This window comes from Cottoperca gobio, chromosome 20 (genome assembly GCF_900634415.1).
Source record: "Cottoperca gobio chromosome 20, fCotGob3.1, whole genome shotgun sequence".
Classification (NCBI taxonomy): Eukaryota; Metazoa; Chordata; class Actinopteri; order Perciformes; family Bovichtidae; genus Cottoperca; species Cottoperca gobio.
The window spans coordinates 12,975,626-13,002,454 of NC_041374.1; the positions used below are offsets into that span (position 1 = coordinate 12,975,626).

Sequence of the window (26,829 nt, forward strand, 5' to 3'; positions counted from 1 at the left end):
TTTTGTGATTGGGGTTTAATTAGGGGTGTTACACAAAGCTATCATCTGTATCTGTTTATTTCACAGAAAATACAAACTTTGCATCTGTATTCAGATACCAGAGGTGGGCCATATCCTATGTTGTCAGAAATGTTTTCGACAGATCATTTTCTGAGTTGAATGTTTTTTGTTTTTTTATTGCATTTGACACGTTTATTCAACGTGTTTAAGTTGAGCTGACAAAATATACAGAATCAAATAATATTAAAGCCATGTAACCTAATTAATCAAATAATAAAGCGTAAACTGAGTCTAAATAAAAGCAAACTGTGGCTGTCCATGGAACAGGTGGAGAACAGTGGGAGTATTTATTTATAAAGCTTGTGCTTATAACTAAAGGAGTTCTAGATGAATGTAAAGTTATATTAAGTGTCTATGAATGAAATAGCCATACTAGCTCATTGGGCTGTGTTGCACATGCAATGAAAGGAAGTCCATAATATAAAGTTGGTCTGAAGTCAATGAAGCTATTGACAGAAATTAGCTCACTTTGCATTTTGCATGCAATCGACTGTCGAGACGCACACAGTGAAAGGCTTTATTTTGGGATCATGAGGTAAAAATGAAACCTGTGCGACATAACTTTTAATCAGTATTTACCAGATTTGATGTGCAGTGCAGGATAAAGTTGACTGAAGGATGAAACTCGTTAAATGTCTGAATACTGATCTTAAAACTTGTGTTTTGAGCTCACAGCCTCTTTCTATGTATTTTGGAAAATCTGCATCATAGTAAGCAATACATCTGTTCATATCCTCATTCCTTCATTTACATTCATACTGTATGATTGTAAGACAGCTGAAATGTGTTTTAGTAGAAACTACATCAATATAGTTTACATTTGTTGCTGGAGCTTTTGTATCTGCACATTCTGTTGTTATAAGCAGCTTCTTTGCTAATGAGCTGCTGCTCTGCTGGGCAGCCATAAAAGAGGCGACTCACACTAAGTGAGAGCGGATTGATAGATTTCAGGCACGTCTGATGTCTTGACAGACACTAGAACAAAATCAGAATGGCTTAATCAAGTGTGTTTTTTATTGTCGGTGACTCTGAGGAAACGGCGTGACAAACATAATTTGACTCTTTACTATTTCACAACTAAAAGAAGTAAAAAAAAGTAATGATTAAGAACTGGCACATTGAAGGATCTTATTCTTTTACAGATAGATGTCCTTGGAATGTACTATCATCACCAGCCTTTTATCCAGCTTGTAATATACATACAATGACAGTTTACAGTACGATCTGGGGGCAATAATAAAGTAATATCCCCTGGATCTGCTTCTCCTTGTTTGTAGAGGTGTTAGAAGTAGGTTTTTGTGGAGTGGGTTGGTAAAATGAAAGAGAACAGTGCTGACTGCAGGTTCCTATGTCCTATTTTGGTACTTGACTATTTATGAACTCCTACAGAGATATGTGCAATCAAAACTGAATGTGTGCAACCACAGTGAGAGTTCACCTTGCATTTCAAATGCTCAGGAAAGTTTGCTTATTAAGGAAGATACTTGGAAATCATTGTGCCAAATATTAAATTAGAAGTGTTGTAAAGAGATTTTCTTTGAGGTTGCCACATGTGCACACTGTATGTGCCACAGTGTTGATCTCTAGACATAAGACTCCTACATGTACAATGTAGCATCAGCCATGAAGTGGTGGATACAACCATATAAGGAGTCACATATCAGTGTAAATGAGCCTGTACGTGCAGACGGATGTAGAACAGGTGAGATTCATTATTGTTCATTACATGAATGTGTACGTGCACATGTTTGATAAACGACGACTTTCTTGTTTGTGCGGACACGATCAAATGTACAACTTGTTTTACAAATGCTCTGATAAACAGATAAAAGGATATTTGTACAGTCTTCTGGTTTTCATTCAGGACAGTGTACATATACAAACACCAAGGTTGTTCAATTCCCAGGAGCTCCATCCAGGATCACTGTTTCACCAGTCAACAGGCTTTTTCTGTTCATCGGCTTCCTGTTCAGCTATTCTGTATCACCCCCGTCCAAACACCACAAGTCGAGGCTAGACTTTCTTGCCTGTGACTGACAACAATAACAATGCATAGTGAAATGAGGGTGCAGCGCCTTTGTTTCCAGCCCCAACAATGTCTCAAAACCCTTCTCGCTAAGCAGAAAAAGATCTCTCTTTTACTCCTGTATGTGCCGCTCCGCGTCTCCCCCTCTACTGCCTCTTCCTTTACTTCTCTCTCAAAATTGATTTCATCTGACATGACAGAGTTGTGGAAGCCATGGGCGGAGGTGTTACAAATGCTCTGTCACCACACTAAACATGGCAGGAAGCGAACGCCTCGACAGCTCTCGGATGCAACTTGGGAAATCAGCGACGGTGCTCTGCCTCGCCACCGCCTGTTTGACTTCAGCCTTTATCTACCATTTCAACTACACTGGAAAACTGTTCGGCTGGCCTAGTTTTGATACTGGCGAGGGAAAGCACGCTGGCGGGGAAGTGGTGGCAAGTAAAAGGGAGAGGAAAGGCAGGCTCTAGATGCCGAAGGGAAACATTCCTGGTTTAACTGATGCATAAAAAAAGTAAACGCAGTTTAGTATTTGGTTAAACAGGCCTTTTGTATGTTAAGAGTAAAACACTAAAACAACATCTATAAACAACACACATTATTGGAATGGAGAGCAAATAACTGCAGCTTTTTATGATGCAACAGGGATCGACAATGTCAATACCTCTCAAACTGCCGTTTTATTTCAACATAAATAAGGAATCACTGAGGCAGTGGAGGAAAAATAAAGTTAATGCATATCACTGCGGAGTATCAAACTTCAACCTTTCCTCTGACTCAACAGTATTGGCAGAAATGAGGGCTGGCTGTAATTCAGTCTTCTTTATAGATCTAATCTCTGTGGCATTATCACACCACTGCCTGGATTTGTAAAATATCTGTGTGTGTGTGTGTGTGTGTGTGTGTGTGTGTGTGTGTGTGTGTGTGTGTGTGTGTGTGTGTGTGTGTGTGTGTGTGTGTGTGTGTGTAGATTTGCTCGTGTGTGTGTATGCAGACCACTTGTAATTATAATTTTGGTTAGGACGATGTTTTAGCTTCAGTTGTCGGATTTAATGATGCACTGATGAACAAGAAGAAAGTCGATCTCGGATCTGGACAGTTCTATTCACATACGTTTGTGTTCCTTTGGTCTGGGGCAGTGTTTAATGGATTTAATGGAGTGTTTAAAGGAAATGTTATAGCATATTCAACATTAATAGGCTTCCAACTTTTGTGCAGCAGTTTGAAAAATGACAATGCCCCCATGTACATGTACAAAGCAAGGTCCAAGCATTTCTTTCGAGCCAAGGTTTAGGAATTCTTTATGTTTAAATTGCGTCCTATAGCTTAACTCTATGTCTATCAAACAGAATCAACAACGTACATTTTTACATCATTCCATCAATATTTGTTAATATGCTGCTCTATCAATCAAATAAGACTGGTTCGTTTGTTGACATACTTTTGGCTATTTACCTTTTTGACATGGGAATGGGCTTCAAAAACTAGAAACACCTGGCAGTCTGACTTCCAAGGTAACACTGCATTATATTTGTCTTTTTTTCCTTACTTCTTACGCATTAACAAGGTTTCCTAAATTCCCAGGTATTAGGACAGCAAAAGCAAACATGGATTATTCCATCATTCTTGTCTTTTAGCAATAAGTGATACAAAATAGCTAAATGGACATTTATTGACAACTCACAAAACATGTTGGGTTGTTATATTTCTCCACTAATCCACGAAATAATGGCTGAGCACAAAAGGCTACACGTGTACAAACACACAGTAGAAAGCAATCTCGTTTCACTGACTACACTGTGGTCCTACAGGCACACACGCACGCACACACACACACACACACACACACACACACACACACACACACACACACACACACACACACACACACACACACACACACACACTCTCTCTGAAACCCTTGGAGAGAGTCTGTTGGCAGCGAGACAGAACAGCCTTGCCAAACCTCCTCCCAGATTTAACTTCTTAATGGGAATATGACAGCCAATCCACCTAAATTAATTAACTCCCTAAATATCAATAAACCCGTGAAAACAAGCTGTGGGGCTGTGTGGACATTTAACATAATTGGAAACTGTCAAATTAACTTGCAGACAGTCGGTTCTAATGCCATACTTTAAGTGCCACAGTGCAGTTCTAGTACTGCTGTCAATGTTAACGTTGTCTTCAAATCCACTAACCAGAAATTTGGTCCGACTAAATGTTTCTAATGGGTTATTTTTATTGTGTTAAAGTACCGGCAAAATGGTCAGACATCCAAGCTTTCCAGGTTGGCTAAAGAGCATTTCATTTATCAAATATTTTTATTTAGAGTAAACAAGCAGTAAACCAAGAACATATAAGGCTGAAACTTTGCAAGCTAAACAGTTGTAAGTGAGAGGGCAAGCTTTAGTAAGCTTCTATTGCAGGGTTCCTTCCGACGCTTTCGTGAATAGAGGAGGAGAATCTTAGGGGTGGAAGTGTGTTGTGCATTGACCTTGGGCATAAGCTTGTACAAGAACTTAAATGGATAAATGGTAGAAATAAAGGTTACTGTGTGCAGGTGATGTATTGCCTATCTTAAAGGCCTTGAAGTCCATTATTAACAGCTGTGTTATGCAGTTTATATGTTAAACATGAGCATAAACAAAATGGTAGTCATGCCAATACCAACATTAAGCCAATTATGAAAGGATGGGGAAGGTCAATGCTGAGCAGAGGTATGTTTGTGTAGAGCGTTATATCATCAGCATAAAGCATTTTCTACTATGAAAGCTGCACTGGAACAAACGTCGTCAGCACACCTCTAAGGTAGGGGACAGGCAGGGGAAAGTGTTATCTGCCTCTAATCACATTTTCCAAACTGATCCAGGCAGCTGAACCAGAATTACAAGTCATTAAAAAAACGTTGTAAATCTGAAATCCTATCTTATCTCAATTTAGTATGACCTTTAGGAGTTTTGTTATGACAGAAACATGTTTCCTAACTTCATTTAGAAACAGATCATACATGCAGTTTTTTTTGCTAAGGGTGACTTCCAGAGGTTGCAAGTCTATCTTTAACATCACAGCCCTGTGTCTCACACAACCTCACAGAGGTCACCCACGCTCTATCTGTACTCTGGCGCCGCAAGATATACTTTTCCATAGATACAGGAATGACAGGGGGCGATTGAAGAATCAAGTGTACAGTTTTATTAAGTTAAGATAAGATATGAGGTCTGAGATAGTGTAGGACACAGCCATGAGTTTAAGGTGTTAAAACTTAAGTCAAGATAGGACAAGCAGTTAAGATATTTTTCCGTAACGAGGCCTCTGCTCTTTAACTATTAGCTCCTGTAGCCTTATTATGTCAAACAATATATGCAGCCTATTTAAATGTAAAAATGAAAGGTTTATATCTACAGTATGAAAATGCACATTTACAAACGTATACAAAATGGTAGAATTTCTTCCAAACTACAAAATATAAATAGTACACTCTTCTGTACTTTCTCACTTATCTCTATTAACTTGTAGTGTTGACGGTCGAAGGGACAACCTTATTGGATTCCGAAGGCTTAGCTTCCCAGAGAGGTGGTGTGTTGTTCAGCTAGGTAACAACAAGTTGTGTGTTTGTGCTCAGGAGGATTTCATGTGTGGAGGAAAAAAGATGAATAAGAGGTTGGAGAGCCATGAAGACATTGAGAGGGGTGCTTCAGAGTTGTGTGATGTTGTGTATGCGGTTATTTAGAAATGCGTGTGTGAGCCGGTACATACAATTAGTGTGAAGCAGTGATTTCCTAAAATGCTGCTAAAATAGAAGCTTGTGGAAATCTTGTATTTGAATAAAAGTAGAAACTGTATACAAATCAAAAGAGTTAAATAGCTCTTAATAAAAACGTAATGAGAACAACAACAACAACAACAACCGAAAAAGAGATGCAGAGAAGGGGAGAGATGGACAGGTTTACTACTGAGAAATCCTGGTGTGTTTACCTCAACCTGAATCTCCTCACAGCAGGATCTCTCAACCAGGGGAGGGGGGAGGGTGTGATCAGCAGCCAGGCTGGATCTCAATAATTAATTCCTCACCTCAGCCTGCTTCACACAAGCACACACTTCCAAATGCTCAGCTTTGGCTCATGTACTGTACCATCTCTACACACTACTGTACATCTAGTTAGCCTGTACACTGTGCACATGAACAACCAAAGACACAGGTCATGGCTGCTGTTACAACCTGTCGGCCTGGTTGGGGGTTATCGGAGAGGTGAGTGATTACAGCTTGGCACGCCCTCCAGCTCTGTCAGCCCATTAAGTATTATTGTTTGTTGCTTTCAGAACATCAGCTGATTACTCCACATGCTCCACTTACACTGTGTTTTATGGCCGACAATAAGCCTAAATTATTGTCATATCGCTGCTGTAATTCAACGTAATGATTTTGCTGCATTTTACATGCAGCTGAGGCGTGATTCTTCCCTGTGTAGTGTTTTGATGCTGAACAGATGCTGACATGACACCTGCGTCTAGGTTGACGACTCAACTTGATTCCAAATACTTTACAGGTTAAAGCTGGGGGATGCAGAACTACACATGCCTTACTGACCTAAATCAAAGTAAAGCTTCTAATCAGATCTTGAAACATTCACCCTTTTTACCTAAATGTGATTCTTGTGTCAGATGTGGACATTTTATGAAGTTGGTTTTAAAAGCAGCAATCCAGAAATAAAACTTTGTCTCTGAGCACTTTGTGCTCTCTGTCAACAACTCAGTGTTGTGTTTCAGAATGACATTGAAAGATTTAGAGTTTGTATAATGTAACGGATACATTCAGATCTGGCAGCAGGCAGTTTGTACCATGTACAGTATACAACAAAAGCACAATGAGTATCTACCAAACAAATCCAAACCGAAACACTCACAACTTCAATAATTGCGGCAGCAAACTGCAGCAAATGTCAAATCAAACCGCCCGTCAATTCTCAGCAACATGAACAAAACTCGCTCTATGCCTGGTTGCATTCCCTGAGGGTGTATTTTGCCTTTTTCAGAAGAGGAAAAACAAAGACCAATGTGAGAATATCCACTTGCTAATTTGAAAAGCAAACTAAACAGCGAACACGGCTGACTTGATGACAGCTGTCAGTGTGACAAGAGGAATTATCAGGTGGGATTTAAATTGTTATGCTGGAGGCAGCCAGGCGGTGTCCAGAAGGGATTTGAAAAGACAAGTTATGGGAGGAGGGGGGATGTTTAGTGTCTGTCACTCAAACATATATCGTATTTCTACCAGGCCTTTATGTAAAAGTTTCTGTGCTGAATATTCATAAGGTATAACTTATAATGTCCCCAAAAAAAGGTAAAAACAAAAACTACGCCACATGCAATTATATAACAAAGGTAAACACTGGTTCAGTGTACAGTAGCTAAAAACAGGCCACATCTACTGTAATCGCTTCAGGGAGCAGCCATGGTACTTACAGAGGAACAATTGGATATGTTATGAATAAATACTTTAAGCTTGAAACATTAAAGTGCAAGGGTAACATGTATATTATGGAAACATGAAGGACTTTTCAGAACACGATTTACATTATTCTTTACAACATAAAGTTTCCGTATGACAGGATAAGATGACAAACATATCCATCCAAAAACACCTCAACAAAACCTTTCTCAAATCAATTGTTGTAAATTGTAAAGAGTAAGTAATTCTTTTGAAATGTTAGAGCCTAAATAAGCATTTAGCAGGACTGGAGCGAGGGAATTAAAGCAGTCGGATAATGAGCCCTCACCAATGAGCTAAGGTGTGAGAAGCCTATTTGTTTGTGGTCTCATAATGTGCTTCTTCAACCACAGATACCGATCCACAGAGGTCACACAGCGGTGGTATCTGCAAGTCTAACACAACGGTTGGATTTGCCAATTAGTCATCTCACCCTTAGACAACACATGTATAGCAGCTGTGCTGAAAGCAGTCACACCATCTTTTCTACAAAGAGCACTGTGTTCGACTGTCTTGTATTTGTTTATAGTGTATTTGTACAAGAATATTAACTGTAAATAAAACAATTCAACTACAAAAAAGTTGACAGTACCTTTATTCAGTGAGTGGTGTTTTTCTTTCAGGCTTCATTTAGCCCCAACAACAGCCTGAGAGGTGACACTCAGGGCAAAGAAAGTCCTCGCAGCTGCTCATTTTTATCAACTTGGATCTTCTCTCATCTGGAATATGACGACAGGGCAGTAAGACAGTGAGGGGACACTTTCGTCTACCCCCACCCCCACACTGCCATGACCCTGTGTGGTCACTGACCCTGTAGTGGTCACTGACCCTTTTGTCCAACAGTATAAGACACTGAATGACCACTAAGGGTTGGAATTATCTCAGTTATGCACACTTGAAACAAGCTAAAAAGGCAGCCTAACAAGGGTAAGCACTGGTGAGGCAAAAGCTTGTGAGGAACGTCAGCCGTATGCCAGCATCCGCCTACACTTCCCAGCAGGCTCTGCCCTCTTGTTGCAGACCTGTTTGCTGACTGCTGCCAACATTTCATTGGCAGAAATCTTCTGCAAGACATGCATCAAGTTAGCACAACAGTCTAACACCTTTCCTTCAGGAGCCAGTCTCCCTTCATTTCACTGCACACTGATCTGCAATAACACAGTGGATTAAACAGCATCTCTCACAAAATCTCTGTGACGCTCTGATAATATGAAGCTCTTAAGATATTACAATATTTACATAATCAAAACAATTAGATGAGACTCTTACATGCTAACATTCCTAATCACCATGTGAGAATATCCACCCTGAACATTGCTTTAACAACTGTTTCAGTTTCTAGCTCTTGCAGGACTTGACTTCCTTTATATTCTCTTTCAAGTGCTTTACCATTGATAATCTATTTCAAATAGGTTCTTACATTGAGCATGTACAGCATATAAAGTCAATATGGCGCTCTGCAAGAATTGTCACTTTAGAAATAGAGCAGCCCTACAACTTCCAACAAAAACGATTCAGAGGTGAAATCCAGTAGGCTGGCGCAGCGAGCAGCTTACCCTGTGTTCTTATCTCTTGGCAGAGCAAAGCTGAGTCGCTCAGTGCCACATGGCACCCGGATACACAGCGAGACACAGTCACACACACCAACACACATATAGATACACGTTGGCTCTTATGATCTGTTCTCCAAAAGCACTTCCGCTGGTTCAAAAGAGTCAATAGCAATGAATCAGAGGCTGGAGCCAGGTTTTGCTCCCTTATATCATTACCACCAAGGCAAAATATGGAAATATGGTTGTTTCGTTTTGATTTCGTTATCTGATTTAAATCTGCCGTTGTTTCCTCTTTGTAAACTCATAGATCATTTGTATCGTGGTGAATTAAAGATGTTTTTTTTTATTTGTTTTATTCTAGTGATGGTTGCAGCTGACACTGAAGAGGGAGAGGACTTGTGACTGACTTAACTTATAAGAACAGCTCATACAATAAGGGTGGGTTTAAAATAAATGGGTCAAACTATAGCAAAGGCATTTCATCCCAAAAAGCTCAGTGGCAGGTAGAATAACTGGGTGCGATGGGAAGCTTTCACACCCTGCATGAGTACCAAATATCCAAATAGAGAGATGATAAAAGATGATCCCAGGGGGCAGTTTGTTAAATGCATTTCTATTGTTCAGTGGGATGCTCTGTTGACCTTCCAAGGATGAACAAACTAAACTAAAGCCTCAAACAAAGCATCAGCACTTTCCCCCTCCATAGTGGCTAAAAGTCCTGCCATCATTAAGACAGGCAGCGGAGAGGTATGGCAGGGCTGACTGGGTTCCAACCTCAATTGCACACCAGAGGGAGTATTTAGAGGAGGATGGTTGGAGTACATTAGTGGAGCTAATTAGGATTATTAGCAGGACGTAGTTAATTCAGCTGGGACTAAAACAAATTGCTGAAAATTATTGCAGAATAATTTACAGCCAAAGTGCACTTGGATTTATTTTGATTTTTTAAAGGCAGTATTTGTTGTGAGAAGCGACGTTGCTACATGCCTGACATCTGAAAGGTTTTCCGTGACACCAGGATGATTTGTGAAATCTAATCAGCACTAAAAACACAAAATACAGTGTTGTTGTGAACTGGCTCATCCAAATGGGACGCACCCCAGATTAATGTGATTAATTCCACCTACACTATTTATTTTCCATATGTGTTGCTCGTATCACCATATGGATAAGGACTATTTGTGACATTTTAGAAAATAAACCTCTTTGCTTTCTTGATTATAGTTAGAAGAGAAGATGGATAACGCACCTGATAAACATGAAGATAGCTTATGTTAGCATAAAGACTGGGGTCTTATGACCACGAGGTGGCCAGTGGAGACTTCACTGTCCCAACCAAGAAATAGCTCATAATAGCACATAACCTCCCGTAAAACCACAATTTATTGTTTTTACACAGCTTTTTGTATGGATTAAACAAACAAGATATAACTTGTTAATAACTGAGATTTAAAGGTACTTGTTTCCAGTCTCCATGCTGACCTAAGCTAACAAGCTGCTGGCAGTAGCCTCATATTTGCTGCACAGACATGAGAGTGGTATCTTCTCATTTGACGCCAGGGACAATGGCCATTATGAAAGGCAAACTCAATGTAGAAAGAAAGGTCTGGCAGTAGCAGCCTCACGCAGCCTGTAGCCCGGGCATAACTCTTGTGTCCTTTAGCTGTAACAGTTGATGAAATTGACACATTCCCATAGTCTATCCTGGCAAAGTAAATGGTAATTCAACAACACTAGAGGTAAACTCAGACACATCACCACACAGCATAAAGTTAGTGTCGATATCACTATTAATGTGCAAAGTCACGCAGGGAAAACAGGGGAATTCAACATGGTTTGATAATGTGAACTATGACGACATCACTGTTCTAAAAAGGGCAGCTAAAGGTAAATCTATCAACCATATAGAAATCAGGTATTCATGTGCGTCATACATAACTGATGGTTAACGGTCTGCTCTTCAGTGTGCCTCTCATATTCTCTAAAGCAGTAAGGGTGATGGCGAAAAAACAAGCCAGCTAATAATACATAGAAGAAAGCCCTTGATGAGACCCTCGGGAATTCAGGCGAGGAGAGGGTAGCAGACTCGTATCAAACGCCAACGCTCCCTGATACAGCGTCTGCAGCTTGGCATGTCGCCCCGGTGTTTACGGTGGGGGAATAGTCTGAAGCCATCATGCTGAATGTTGTTGAAAGAGAGCCTTCAACGTGACAACAATGTGTGTCCCAGAGTAACAGCAAATGCCTGGCACCTCTAACTAAATCATTTCATTTAGAGCCTCTGATGTGCAGACAGAGAGGATGTAAAATGCATTTCCACGCCAAGCCTCTCAATCGCTCGCTGTCCTCGCAAACATAATGAACAGATTACCGTTTGCACCCTTGTCACATGATACTTCTCACCTTGTGGGAGATGTTTTCTCTAAATGTCGTCTCATTGCAGACTGAGAAAAGAATGAGTGAAACTAGCAGCCGCAGGAAATAAAACAACTTCCTAATTAGGGGAGCAATGGACTGAGGCCGACAGTATTGCCTGAGTGGAGGGCTTGGGAGATGGAGAGGTTGAAATGCCAAGTGTCTACATCCCAGCACCCTGAGGCCAAAGTCCTGCAGACACTGCAAGTCACCACCCAATTTACCAATTACTCTCTCTGTCCTGACTGGGGTTAATAAAATGCTAACCATCTCAATATCCATGACGGCACTTTGCTACCTACTACCTCCCCTTTAGTTAAATTCAGCACGTCTTGTCCTTTTCTCTCCCGTAGAAAGAGACTGTAAGTCGTGCCCTGCCTTAATCAGGAGGACTGCTTATTAAGGAAAGGCTCTCGGGTACCTCCTAAATTGGGGCGAGGACAGTCTCACCAGTGCGATAACTGCAGATTTATGTCAGAACTAGGTGTAAATAGCTGCACTGGTTCTTCCCCTTCTTTAATTAAGCAAGCACATTTTCCAGGCCTTAGTCTTGTGCGCTGACCACTCCGGTTCCCTCTGCAAAGCAGATGTTAGCTTACAAAGCAACTCAGCCATGTGTAGGACAGAGCACAGAGGAGCCATTTTAGTACTCTCACCAAATTTCAGATGGCTAAAAATCTCAGTAAAAGTTCTTATACATCTTCGGATCACTGTATGGGTTTGATAGGAGAGCTTCTAGTAGAACTGTCACTCTTCTTTACGTTTTGATGTCTGCTGTCTTTTTCAGAACTACAAATCCAGCCTGTTTGCAGCTATCAATGAGGAGTCATACACAATGATACATGGCAGCAAACGTCAAATTACCTCTCAGCGTCAGATCCAGCTGAGCGCACAGGAAAATGTTCTGCGAGAGTGTAATATCGCTTTAAAAGACTGTCGACTCTGTACTTTGAAGACAATTCCATCAGTGGCTTCTCATCTCCCGGAGTTCTATTTTGATGCTCCAAAAAGGTGCACGTCCCAACAAACTGTACACTCTCTCTTAGCTGCGGCTGTACTCATATCTGCCAGGGAGAAAAACACCTGAGATGAGCAGCGGAAAAATGCTCTTATGCAGTTCATAAGGGGGTACTCAGCGTTTAGATTTAGCTTTCAATTCCCATCACTGATAGCATTGCTATTGATTCAGAGTTTGCCCTATGCTCGGTGTGGGCCAGACACAACTTAGGGTTTGGGAGCTGTCAGTCAAGGTAATCTAGGAGCCTTTTTCGTAGCCTGTCAGGGTGAAGTGTACAGCCTCACATTTCCCTCGAACAAGGAGGACAACAGAATGGGCCAAAAAGCTGTCAGAGAGGAAAGGAACCCTCCTCAGGGACCAGACAGGCAAGACAAACATCAAACTGTGAAAGTGGCATCCACTTCATTCCCTTTAATAATTAGTTAAATAAGCACTCATTAATGCTTTGGGTCAATAACAACACACTTAGCATTTAGTATTAGATCACATCCCATTTTGACTTTAAAACAGTCAATTATTGGAAGTTTCCTCAACTGGTTTTCTTTACCTCTACTTTGCAAAGTGACTCGTTTTGACATGAAGAGGTTATGCATTAAATGTCTTACCCTGCATTTTCAAAGGTTTTGTTGATTTTGTAGCTGAAGGTGTAACATTTCTTTCTCATGTTTCCCTTCCCTCTGATACAGATCTGATGATTCCCAATACGCCTGAAATACAAAAAGCTGCAAGTTTTTCACTACCAATCAGGATGACATGGATATGTCATACAAAGCTGATCCCAAGGAATGCAGCTTCCTGTATATGTTGCTCACCTGAGACAACTTTCATAACATTGCTAAAACGGCAGCGTTGCAGTTTGGCTGAACCCAATGGGTTTCGGAAAGCAACATAGGCAGAATCTGAAGACACATACTGCCACATGTTCTTCTGAATATCCTTGTTTTTTCCACATCATAGAAGTTCACTTTGGTACGGCATGTACAGTAGGTTAATCCTAAAATAGATTTGAACAGTCATCTAAAAGAGTAAGGTGTAAGCTGCAGTTCAGAATTCATGAAAGCCTGTGTTGTGGATGTAGATACAGACACAAATAGAAACAGAGGCACACACACATGCCGCACACTCCAGTCAATCCAAAAGGGTGTTATTGTGCTGATAAGGAACGGGAGGCCCTGCCACTTTGAAATACCGAGTAGAGGAGAGAGAGCGTCTGCCACGGCTGTGAGAGCATATGACCCCCCCCCCCACCATGGATAACAATGAGAGATGGGATCACTGGGATTGCTTCATTCACAACACTCCCACTTATCTGCTGCAATTAACATTAAAGGCCCCCCCAACACAAATAAATGAAAACATGAGTGCCTCTAAATATGAATGCCACCGTATGTCAGGCTTTGGGCTCTTTCAATTTGTTATCCATGTCCCAAAGAAGGAAAGGGGGAATTGTGAAAATGTTCAAGCAAGTGAGCTGTGAGGGGAAATCCACCCCAGAGGTCGAAAGAGCAATTAAAAGCCAACGGATCTCTCCTGCAGCCAAGTACTGTGTTTCCAATTGTCAAAGCCTTGTGCACAGGGGTGGTACAGGGGGATGATGGGGGGGGGGTTCCAGACCATATTTTCCATGAGTGATGAAGTGTGAATTGCAACAAAAGCCCCCATTTCCGTAAGAGCGATTTGAAGGCCACAAAGCAATAGAAGAGAAAAGGGGGTAAAAATGACAAAGTACAGGAGAGAAAGAAAAGTCTGTCATAGAATGACATAGAATAGACTGTAAAGGCCCATGTGCTTGGTTCACGGATATTTCAATCCAGTGAAAGCATTGAACAATGACACAATGTGATATTTCTTGGTGACTTGTAGTCAATAGCAAGAGCCTTTAAGATATTCAGAGGCCAAATCTGAGCTATGAGAGATCATTTCTCCCTCGACTTATATTCAATACTAATTTTCCGGGAATTCATCATGTCAGTACCCGGAAACCTAAAGCCAAATGAAAGTTAAATATAATGTTTTTGTTTTCCGAAATGAAACTTTATTCCTTCTCCTATGACTTCATGTGGCACTTTGACAGTCAACATATAGTTGTACATCTAAATACGGAGGGAGAGAAAACAGATTTTCCATTCTTCAGCTTCTCCAAGCTTTCCTCTCAAGACTTTATGGTAAAAGGAAGAAATGTTTTTGCTCCAAACTTTGAAAAAAAAAGGAAAAGTCAACAGTTATCTTGTTATAGCAGCGTAAATGCTGAGGCACCACTGAACGCCTTGATGGAGCCCAGATAGACGAGTCACACACTCACACAACATCACAGCTAAACCTGATGCTGTCTGCACGCCAACTTTTCACCAACTTCAATATCACAAACTTTTCTCTCTGGAAGTAAACATTTCTTCCTCTGTGCACTTTTGTTTTTTAAACAATACTCTCTCAATAAAACTTTAACTATAAAACATCAAGCAATAATGATACGGAGGTTAATGAAATCAGTGGAGAACGTGTTAAAGGGGATAATGCTGCGGAAGATAATAGCATTGAAAATAGACAGCAAGGCAGGTTAAAAGCAATATACACTGCGGCAACAACCCCCCCCAGGTGATGTTGATACACCATTAATGAAGTCCATGCGGCACAAAAAAACAAAAAGGCCTCCTGGAATGCATTCAACATCAAAAACTGATGAAATGTGATAGCAGAATCATGTAAGACTGGATGTTTCCTTACTCAGTCTTACTCAGACTGGATGCAAGGCTGCGCCACAACATGCCCATAACAGGACGTGTGGGTTTTTCTGCCAACACTTGTTTAATGGACCTCTCTTGAGCCTGGGCTGGCTGACAAGACTGTGTTTGTGTTGGTGCTAGAAGACCTGGAAGAGCGTGCAGTTGGAAAAACTAAGAAAATGATAAAAATTCAGACAGTGCCCGACGCTCATGCAAAGTTTATGGCACAGGATGGGTCGGAAAGAATATGATGAGATCCTCCTGTGACCGCGGTGTGAATAACCTTCACATTAGACAGAGATATAGTCTGACAGTTCCATGCTACAATTTACAAACCTGTTCTCAATGTACTGGTGGTGTTACAGCTGAATGTATCAAGATACAAAATGCTTTCTGGGTTAAGATGAGGGGACGGATGTAAATGACATCATGATTACAACTAGGACCTGGAGCAGATTCATCTTAAGAGTGTGTGACAACTAAACATGCGTTATATGCTTCAGTATTTAGTATTTTAGTGGTCATGTGTCTGTGGGGCTGTTGATCTGTTGTAGCAGGAACGTTTGGACTGGTTTCAGACAGCCTGTCCAGCATGAACAAATCAACACATTATAGTTCAACCAATGAAACCAATGTGGAAGTGCCTTAAACCTCAATTCTTTCTAATGGCCGGCAGTAGGCAACTCCACTGGTTGCAAAAGAAAGTCGGATTGTATAGAAGTAAAGGTTTTTTCTGACGAGTGTGTGATCTCAATTGGTAGTTTCAAGTCTTCTTTAATGCAGCATGAGCATTGCTTGTAAATGATGGTCACATTAAGTATAAAATAGACAGAAATAGACAGATAGAAAGATATGCTTTAGGCGTGGCTACCTTGCGGTTGACAGGTCGCTTCCACAGTGTTGTCCGGTCTGGTGCTCTCTGTGTTTTTGTTCTACAACTTCAACTCTTTCACAGTTTGTTTTCAGTTCATGAAGGTTAAATGTAACACTTTGGTCGCCTAAAAATTAATTTTTTTCGTGATTCGGTTGTACTTTGCTCCACCCTCTCGTGTCACTTCTGGTTGCAAAAAAACAAGATGGTAAAGACCAAAACTCGGGGCTTCAAAACTGTAGCCCGGCGGGTTATGTCACTGGGACTACGTCCACATCTTATTTACGGGTGAACACGGCTGAGTAACAAAAGGTGCTCAGTATCACAGTTCTGCTTATAGACTAAAACCAGAACCTGGACGAGTGTATTCTGCCTTTGTGCATCGTCCAATCACACTTTCATAAAATAATTGTATTTAAGTTGATCATTTCAATAATTTGCAAAAGGGTATCTGGTTTTTGCATTTCAGTTTGATCAGCTATAAATCAAGCTGTTACAGCAGTCGGATTAAAGAGTAAGACCTATCACCTAGCATGTTATAGTAAATAGTTTAGTTGCTAAAGTTTGGTTTAATAATGAAGTATTAGTACTGAGTACAGTCTGTTCCTGTAGCATGATATACATCATCGTGGGTGGTTGCATCGATGATAATGTGCCTGCAGCTTTAGTCTACTTAAAATACTACTGTGCATTTTATGGCTCCTCGGATGATGAAAAGTGCTCTACTCATAAAGGAGAGTGTTATCTGTCAAGTACAATAATGAAATACAGTGTAGTGTTTGCTACCTCAACTTTAAATTGAAATAGTTTGTTGTGGGTTGATTAGACTAATTAAATCACATAAAAAGAGACAGAATTCCCTTGAGGACAGATTAAATTCATGTGTGAACGATTCAGTCAAGTTTCAAATGGTGCCTGTGAATTATGCAGAAATAATAACTCCAGCCCTGTTTTGCACTCCAGATAGCCATCACTAATCAAACAAAGAACAATGACTTATGCTGCAAGAATTAATGAATTACACACATCTTTCCTTTTAGCTTGGTTTGGTCCGTGTCCTGTGCCTCTGTCACAAATCTCAATAAACCTTTGATTTGGTTTGGTGTGGCAAAGATGAAAGAAGACACATAAAATGGATCGAGTTGACTTAATCCTTTGATGTTAAACAGTTCTATTGAAAGAGTAATTAGTTTTTCAATGCTGGTTAATTGCTATAACATTTCTGAATCTGACCTCTTTAAAAGTCAATCAGCAGGTCTGAAAACGCACCTTTGTGCTTGTTTTGCAGTCCCGCCTTCTCACAAAAAAGGCAATATAACAAGTTTATGAGACAGAATGTCACAGACGACACCGTGAAAAAAGCCACCGTCTCTTTTCTCTCACTCTCGCCCTCTAACACTTGCACTGACTGTTACAATATGAAATGAGACATATTGCTGCTGACAGCACAGACTCGTTTCTCAAGGAAATGTCAGAGCGGAGCCTGTTGAGAAGCGGCACAGTTTGCAAGTGTGGGTGGGGTACAGGGGTTTGTCTGTCTGAAACCTCTAATCAGGATCAGCTTGGAAAAGGTCAGATTTGTATATCGCAATGTGAATCCATAAGCCAACGGCACCCCTCACCTGCATTCATTGCCTGAAACACCTAGAAAAGCCACTGTATGGTGCTTGGATGGGTTCTTGGAGATTATGCTGGTCATGGAGACCGCAAAAACACTCATTGTGGCTCTAAATTACCACAATAAGTGTTGCATATCTACTTGGTGAAAGTGCAAACCATATTTGAGCATGCAAGCCTTTTTGAGCTATATTCTCCCTTCCTTTTTTTTCATGACACTTTACCCTCAGTTACATGCAACACCCTATAAACACGTTTGAGGTTTTCTTTGGGCATTGGAAATCTTTGAAAGCGAACATGAACCATAACAACATCTAATGATATACATTCCTGCAAAAGCTGGGGGGGTTTTACTAACACTAATTAAACTGGACCACGAGGCATGAATTAAAACCCGGCCAAGTTCAACACCTCAAAGAAAAGCTAGAGTTCTACATCAGGCTGCAACCTTCTTTCCAACTACAGAGAAGTGAGTAGCACTGTTAGCATCTCAGCCTGATTTAAACTGGAACGAACCATCTCCTCAGTTAAGCACAGGGGTGAGTTAAACAGGTAGTATTCAAAAACTTTAAAATAACAGAAAGAATACTGAACATACTTAAATGTTTCTGACATCTACCGTTAGCTATAAGCAAACACAAAGGGACAGATGAGTGCACCTCATTTAAAAGAGTATAATCTGCTGTTCAACAGTTTTGACATTCCTTCACTTGACTGCACAGTCACTGTTGAGGGATAAAAACGATGCACACCTGTTTTCACTAACGAGCCGATGATTAGCAACACAATGTGCAGAAAAGAAAACACATCCGTTAAACCTCCACAGCCTTGTGTAACAGAGATAGAAAACAAGTAGTTCTTAAATTAATTATGCAACACTTAAAAAACCTGATGTTGGACCTAAAAGAAAACAAAGTAAAAATATAATTACACTGTGTCAATGTATCTTTACTATATCTTTCTGCAGGACTTTTCTGTATTTAATTTACCTCACAGATATACCACACCATCCATCAACCACATGCATACTATTCTGTGTAGAATTGTTCAGAAAACACAAGATGATTGGATTTAAAGAAGCATTTTTCATTTCACCTCGACTTTTGGTCAAACTCCGGGGTTCAAAGATGTACACGCAGAGTTACAATGCTCACATATTAGCATTGCTGATGGTTTAAAAAGGGCCAAAGCTTAAATTAGTGCTTCCTATTAGACACTATTTGTGAGCTACCTTATCTAATCATGGCACCGATTTAATGACCTTTCATCAGGGCGAAAATAGGGGAAAAAAGCCACATGCTGCACAACTATTTTTAATAAGCTCCTTCGTTTCCTCATTTAGATTTGATTGGTTATGAAATGTACCGGCCTGCTGGGACTCAGGTTTCAGCATTCATCAGCATTTCCTGGTTGTAAATTGATGGCACGAATAGAGACATACAGTACTGCAAGAATGCAAAAGGACGGACACACACACACACACACACACACACACACACACACACACACACACACACACACACACACACACACACGCATGGTTAATATAAATTATAGAGTTACACCTAGAAAGGGGCTTCTTCTATGTTTAATGCCAAGTGCATCAAAGGAGAACCAACACACACATGGTTATGCTGGTTGATAAGCTGAGTGAAGGTATAATTGAGTGGATCTTACTTCTGCTTCAAACTCTGTAGTAGAATAAATAAACACTGGTCATTCTCTTGAGAGTCCTTCTATATATGGTGCAGGAGCTACACTTGAGAAAAACACAACTACTGCCGAGTTTAATCTACCTGTACTCGCCAGCAAAGACTTCTAGAAATGTAATATAAGTATTTGCATTTACTATTTTGTAACTTTTCAAGTATGGAGGACTGGTTAAGTTGGTTAACGAAATGCTGCTTCTTCCGCAACACATCATTGTTGTACGAAGTTAAAGCTGTTCTCCTGAATCCTGCACAAAGTCAATCATTAACTGGCCGAGTCTCAGCGACCTGTCCAGGCTTTTAAAGGCCAGTCTGAGAGGAACTGGAGGGGACAGTGAAATCTCATATGATGGCAGATTTGTGTGCCAGAGTTCAGTGAATGCCAGCTTATTGCTATCGAAAAGGTCACCAGGCTAGAAGCAGAATAAAAAAAGCCTTTACAGGGGAGAGTGATGTGTGCATGAATGTACGTAAGTGTGTGTGGGGGATATGAAGGCCGCAACCTGAGGAAACCATGCTCATATAAGCACCACGCCTTCGAGCTGCTGCATCTCTCTGCGTCTCTCTCCTCTTGTCAGGCTTTGGTGTCTGTTACCTTCAGCACTCCAGGAAACAGACACAAGGCTTTAAAATACACCCGCTTGTACGAGCGCAGAATCAATTACCAGAAAGATGAAATTCTCCGATAACGCGGCCTAATGATAATTGCCCCGAATCTGCAATGATATGACTTACGATGCAAACCACTATTGGCATTGCAGCAGCGTATTGGCAGCCAGAGTAGCTGGAATATCAATGATAATTGTTCTGATGTTGATTTGGAGCCACGTTACTGCCCGGGGTAAACATAAACCAATTGCAAGGAATTGGACAAGCGGCAGGGGTCATATTTCACTGATGTTTGTGTGATTTGTGCAGTACAGTACAGCGAGAGAGGAAATGGTTATGTGGGAGCTAACCACTGACTGTTTAATTGAAACCCTCCCATCACATTGACTGCCGGAGACATGAGGGCGACAGCGCGGCGCAAACTCCCTCTAATTCAATAAGCGATCATCAGACTGTTAGAAGGCTGGCAATAATAATAATAAACTCAGTTTCAACTGTGAGTCCAGAAATAGAGCGGCTCCACTGAAGCATCAGACACGGATGACCGCTGTTCATCCAGGATTCATCCACAGCACAGTCACTGCACAGCTAATACCAGACACACACCAGGTTCAAATGTGGATCAATCGGCGGTCACATGACTCCCCAGAGGGCGACCAGAGGATGACCCCATTTTGACAATGACCTTTCTACCCCCCCAACCTCCTTTGCCTTCAACCAACCTTGGCTGGCCATGGGAGTCAGCATTTTTCAAAAGTGCCTGAGAGATGTCGGGCTGAATAATGTGTCCTATGAATAAAACACATTAGCTACAAAACATGTTGAATTATTCACATTTCAGATCCTCCATCCCGCCCCACGCAGGAGATATTAGTTCTTCAGTCACCGTGTGCTTTGCACATAGTCCTCTGAGTCTCTGTCTCCCCCATGTTGGCTCCATGTTGCTTCTCTCTTGATCATTCTCTCCCTGTCTTTGTCATCTGTATTTTGTTAATCCCTCTGTGTCTCTCAGCTGACTTTCTGCTGATGGCGACCGTCTATTTATACTCCTCAAGTTACTACTTTCCCTGGAACATTTCGCTATTTATCTAAAGAGCTCTTGAAGCCGTGGAGGAGTGCATTTGTTCTGAGAGAATCTTTGATGACTTGGTAACACACGGCGGCCCAAAATGGATTCATCATTTAGTGTTAATGTGAGGCGACCAGCTGTGAGTTTCAAAGTGAAAAGAACCCGGAATAAGGAGGAGGGCGGTTTGCTAATTAAATACTTGACCTAATATGAATCTTTTGCTCATTTTATTTTCAGCTCAACCAGGAATTTGTTATTTTCTTGATTGCAATGTAATTTACAAAATCAACAGCACACCATGAACTTCAAAGGGTAAAGCAATCAACCAATCACTGCTCTTTATTGTGCTGTTTCAATACTCAAACTCCTCTCATACTGCAAAATGTCACTTTTAAATAATCCGGATTAAACTAGTGTGCAACAATGTGGAACAACAAGTTGATCATGGAACACGTGTTCAGTGATTCAACAACCCTGACAGCCTACTTGTGTGAAACAGATAAAAAGCTAATTGCTTCATTATTTCAAAAAGCTCATGAAATAATTCTGCTCATGAAAACGGCGTAAGAAAATGAGCTAATTGGTGTAATTCTTATTTGAATTCCTTCTGAACTTGATTCCTACAGTACAATAAGAAAGTATTACATTATATCTCTGGTTTGTTTGCAGATAGTAGTTCTTTTCAACAAAGTATGAAGTATAATGTTGATCACCAGAAGATTTGAAGCAGAAACATTAATTTCTCACAAGAAGGCAAATATGAAATGAAAAGTAACCATATTCAAGGCAAAAGTTGGCACTAGATTCCCTAAATAAACATTTTAAGGGTTGAAAAATGACCATCTTGACTTATAATAAATGCGGACGGTAAATATTTTGGCCGCTGTGTTTGTGTAAAGAAAAAAAGCAAGGCAATTAACAGTTACAGCACTGCATGTGCAAAGGTGTTGCTAGATGTAAGACAAACAAAGACATTGTGTACTAGCACTTCAAATAGTTCTCCACCCAAGTTCTTATACATGCTGTTGTATTTTTAGTCCACCTGTGCACTATTTCATCCAGAGAGTGTTTGAATGTTTCGGGCACCCACTCATCTAACTCTGCTAGAAGACACACTGACACAACAGAGGAGCTGCAATCACAACGAATGAAGAAACTTGATGAAGCTCTGATGTGTGTCGGGTGTGAGAGGAGTATGTGTGTTTTCATCGGTCACATTATACGGATGTCAACAGCACATGAGACAGTGTTTGCAGTGCACACTGAGAAGCAGCTCTCTACACAGCAGAACATGACGTCAATGGGCACAAACCTCTATTCCTTCAGCCCCGGCAACGTATCTGAGTCACACAAGCTTTGGAAGTGTCTGTCACGGCTGTGGGGTCAGAACAAGCCGAGTAGATACACGATACACAGACACAGATAACAAAGCTGCCTTCGTATGATGAGTGTGTGTGTGTGTGTGTGTGTGTGTGTGTGTGTGTGTGTGTGTACAGTTGTTAGAGGGAAGATTTGTGATTTTTTTTTTCTTTTGCATGTACTCACCAGGGCACAGTATGTCTCCGGAGGGTCTCCACAGGTGATGTTGGGGGGATCCAGAGTAACCTTTAGGAACTGGGTCATGTCTGCTGCCTCTGGCTGGCAGGCCATGTAGTCCCAGGTTAAGCCTTCGTCTGAGTAAATCTGGGACTTACATACATCATAGTGGCCCCATGCTGCAGGGTAGTGCTGCATGGCCGCCTGGCAAACGCCGGTCCACAGCGTCAACACAAAATGGAAACGCATGACTCTCTCTCGGCTCCTTCTCAAGGAGCTGTATCTCCTTTTGAAGGTGTGCTAACAAGGGATCCCTCTTCTATTTCCACTTACTACAACTCACTCAACTGGAGTGAGGAGGCATGCCAAACTCCCCTCAGGTGGAGCGAGGGTTGGTTTAGAAGTGTCTCGTTGGTTTTCGTTACTACTTCTGTCTCTTTTCAGGTTTCTGGAGTGGTGGATAACTATGAGGGATGGAGAGGTTACCAGCCCATTGAGAAGATAAGGGGAGAGGATTTAGGGAGGAGGATGGTGGAGGTGAGTAGGAGGAAGAGGGGGGAAGGCGAGAAGGAGATAGCCCTCTGACACGCTGATAGGAATGTGAGTGACAGGTCTCCTCAGCTCGCCTGGCTGTCAATCATGTTCCTCTTCCTGCGTGGCGATCTGGTGCTGCGGAGAAACAAGAAACAGAAGAAGAAGGGGGGGTTGAATATACCTCCCTTATGGGAGTAGAATTTGACAGCGAGAGAACATTAGCTGACGCCATGGCACGGGTGGAGGTATATGTGTGGATGGAAAGTTAGATGGGTGCAAGATTGAGGTGCCATGTTGATGTTTGTTATCCATCAAAACACAGAAAATCAGTACGTGAGGCCATCAGGGTAAATTGGATCCTGCTGCTTTCACACCCAAACCCTCATCTCACTCAGCGGTATCAAGCATACAGTGTTACATACAGCTTTCCCCAACCCCTCACACCCCACACTGCATGAGCTGGAGTAATAAAGAACAGACTGTAAAACAGATTCATGTATCATGTTTTATGCAATAACGGTCACGTGATCTGATCGGGTTGTCTTAATGACACATGGTGAGCAGAGAAGTGAGACGCTCCACTTAAAGTTATACATTAAATGTACATTTTAATTTGAATCTACTAGTTCCTTGGCGACACCTTTTTTAAATATGTTGTGAAGAAGGCAGCTGCACAGTTTCTTCTCTTCGGTGGTAGAGCTGCCTGTAGCAGGAGCCGCTGCACTATATCACCTACAGTGATTTACTTCCCAGGTTACAGAGCACCCATTTATATCTGACAACCACTGTGAGCTGTGGCCTCACTTTCCTTTTGTCTAAAGTTTTTGTAGCTGAGTATCAGGCTTACAAACATATATCCTGCTGTCTGTTGTTTACTTCTACGGCTGCTTCCATTGGCAACAACGGGGAAGTATAGTAATAAATAGCCTATTTATTTTTAGAAAACATTCTTCTTTTTCCTTCTTTTGGTTTTGAATTTACCTTAAAAGGTCTTTTTACTGAGGCTGTCTAATACCTGGGTATATATTTATGTCTCTGTAGCCAGAAACACTGCAGTAAGCCAGTTGGAGCCCGTGGATACACTGTGGTGTGTTTCCCGCTGCTGCAGGTGATTGATGGAGACCAGAGTCAATGGTCGGTGAAAGGAGGAAAATACATTTTAGTTCTGCTTTATCAGTCGGCTGAGTCAGTGTGTGTGCGTGTGTGTGTGTGCGTGTGCGTTGACCAATGCACCCTCCAGTCATCAGTGATCAATTAGCAGCTCCAGTGTAGATGGGTGTTTGTAACACAAACATTGCTAATTAATTCCAATTAATTTATCATTAGATTAAACACTTTATATATATATATATATATATATATATATATATATATATAAAGAATAGTGCATCACTTACATACTGATTCTACAGTACATACAGATTATTGTTTATAGAGAGAAACAGTCTGGATTTCAGAATCAACAACATGTGCAGAAAGCTCAGCACATAAATGGAGCACAAGCTGTGACAGAATGACACGGCAACGTGTGTAATGTGAGAACACAATAACTGAAAACTAATATACGGTATATAGAAGTTGTGTTCACATTTAACTGTCCTGAAGCCTGAACCCCGAGCCTGAAGACGTGTTGAAACAACGACGCACATTCCAGATGATTCACTTGATCATATCAGTGATAAGATACAGAGATTTGACGCACAGAAGAAAAACGACTGTGTGAAGGCACATTTAAAGTTGCACGGCTTCACATGTGTATATATAGAAATGTGGTAATAGTAACATTTGCATTTGCCTCTTCAAAGTGTATGTGCCATGAGTTGTACTAAGAGCTGCATCTGTGTCCGGTATCTTCACACTGTTCAAAGTCACTTCTCTGTGATGGATGTAAATGATCGTTGTAAGAAACAGATAAGGTCAGGGGCATAGAAATGTGTTAAATACAACGAGGGCACACACAAAGGAAGAATTGCCCTTTATCCTCCACTAGACGAGAAGGTGTAGGCAGAAGAAATGCAGTAAAGGCGAGGTATTCAAGAACATAGCACAATGAGATGAAAAGCTCTAAAACTGGATGCAAACTGATTTTCTTTTGCAAGTTGCCCCTTATGGCATATGCTGTGTTAGAAAAATAACGATCCATCACTTCAATAGAAATAAGCATTATTCACAGATATGGCTGGAAAGTGGGATTCAATTTTGCAGAAGATCATCGAGAAATACAATGTAATATCAGGAGAAAAAAATACAAGGGCAGGTATTGCAAGTCGGAGGATGGAGGAAGGCGGTAAGAGGGTAGAGAAATTAAGCACCTTAAATGTAAAACGTAAGAATGTCAATGGGCGAGATGTCAGCAGGTGAGGAAGCAGCCAATTATCCAAAGGGAACTCTTGGCACCGAGCTCCCTGTTCCCATTAAGAGACATAATATTACCGTGTTAGGGAGGAGACTAAAGAGATGGCCGGAAAGTGTCTGCGTGTGTGTGCGCGCTTCACATGCAACCTCTGGATAAAGAAAGGTTCAGGTCACGGGTAATGAGACAACAAGCAGAGGCGAGGCTTCGATAATAAGCAATAGAGATCACAAAAGCGGGGTCATTATCACTTTACAGTCCTGGTCACAGCAGCCCCTTCCTCTCATTACTCCCTGCTTATAACCCTCCGTCTCCCCAAGGAGAAGAGGTGAGGGATAGAAAAAGAGAGCAGATGGAAGAAGTGTGGATGTGCATTTTAAGCGAGAAAAGGGTTTATTTTAAGGACGGTCGCTTCCTCCAACCATCGATCAAGGTCCGAGGACATCAGAGGAGGCGCGCTCACAGGAAGTCTGAAATTCTTCCATGTACAGGAATATATATACTGCACCGTAGGCACGGATGGATAAACACTTACAGTAACGGTGGGAGGTCGCTGGGCGGGAGGTGACTGCCAGACTAAACTATTACATTTTAAAATTCAAATATACGATAAACTAAAAACAACTAAAATGCTTTTAATGTACATTAATAAAGCCTCGTCAGAACATACTTATGTAGCAACCGGTCAAAGGCATTTCATGTTTTTGGAAAAATTTTAAATATGTGAAAGTCATATAATGAAAAATGGAGATATGAGATATTAAATACAAAACAATCAACGCTGAAAATCAGTGTGTAACAAAAAGCTTCTGTTTACAACAGAACGGTTGGTGAAACCAAAATGTTATCCACCGCTGTATGAAGCTGTGTAACCAATAGATCTGCATGTTTTAAGACCAATACAATACTCTGCTTTAAATAATCATTTGTGCCGATGTGGTTTCCACAAATACCTGCTAAAACTCTTCTCCCTCATTGAAAATGCAGAATCTTGAAAAAGAAAATTCTTGAAAAAACCTGACTAATTTTACTTGTCTCAAGTTTCCGCATCACATCTGTGGAAGTTGCATACTGGGCCATGATTGGCTTCCAAGCTATTGAGATGTCATAAAGTCCTGCTCATACATACAAGTGTTAAACTGAGATTTGAGCTGAGCACAGAGCACTTCTTCCACTTCAGCAGATTAATATGAAAACAGCCTTCTGTCCAACTGCCAAGGTCAAACATCCAAGTGAAGTAACAAT

The 26,829-nt window shown here is 41.1% G+C and overlaps 1 protein-coding gene across 8 annotated transcripts in view; it reads right to left on the bottom strand.

The window, feature by feature from the left end:
* The window catches only part of ntng1a (netrin g1a), a 92,520-nt gene that overhangs the window by 59,137 nt on the left and 6,554 nt on the right, over positions 1 to 26,829 (bottom strand). For all 8 annotated transcript variants that reach the window (XM_029458040.1, XM_029458034.1, XM_029458037.1 and 5 more), the window contains exon 2: positions 22,707 to 23,366. In XM_029458040.1, coding sequence (XP_029313900.1) covers positions 22,707 to 22,946 — 240 coding nt within the window. In that variant the 5' untranslated portion in view covers positions 22,947 to 23,366. The remainder of the gene's footprint in view (positions 1 to 22,706; positions 23,367 to 26,829) is intronic.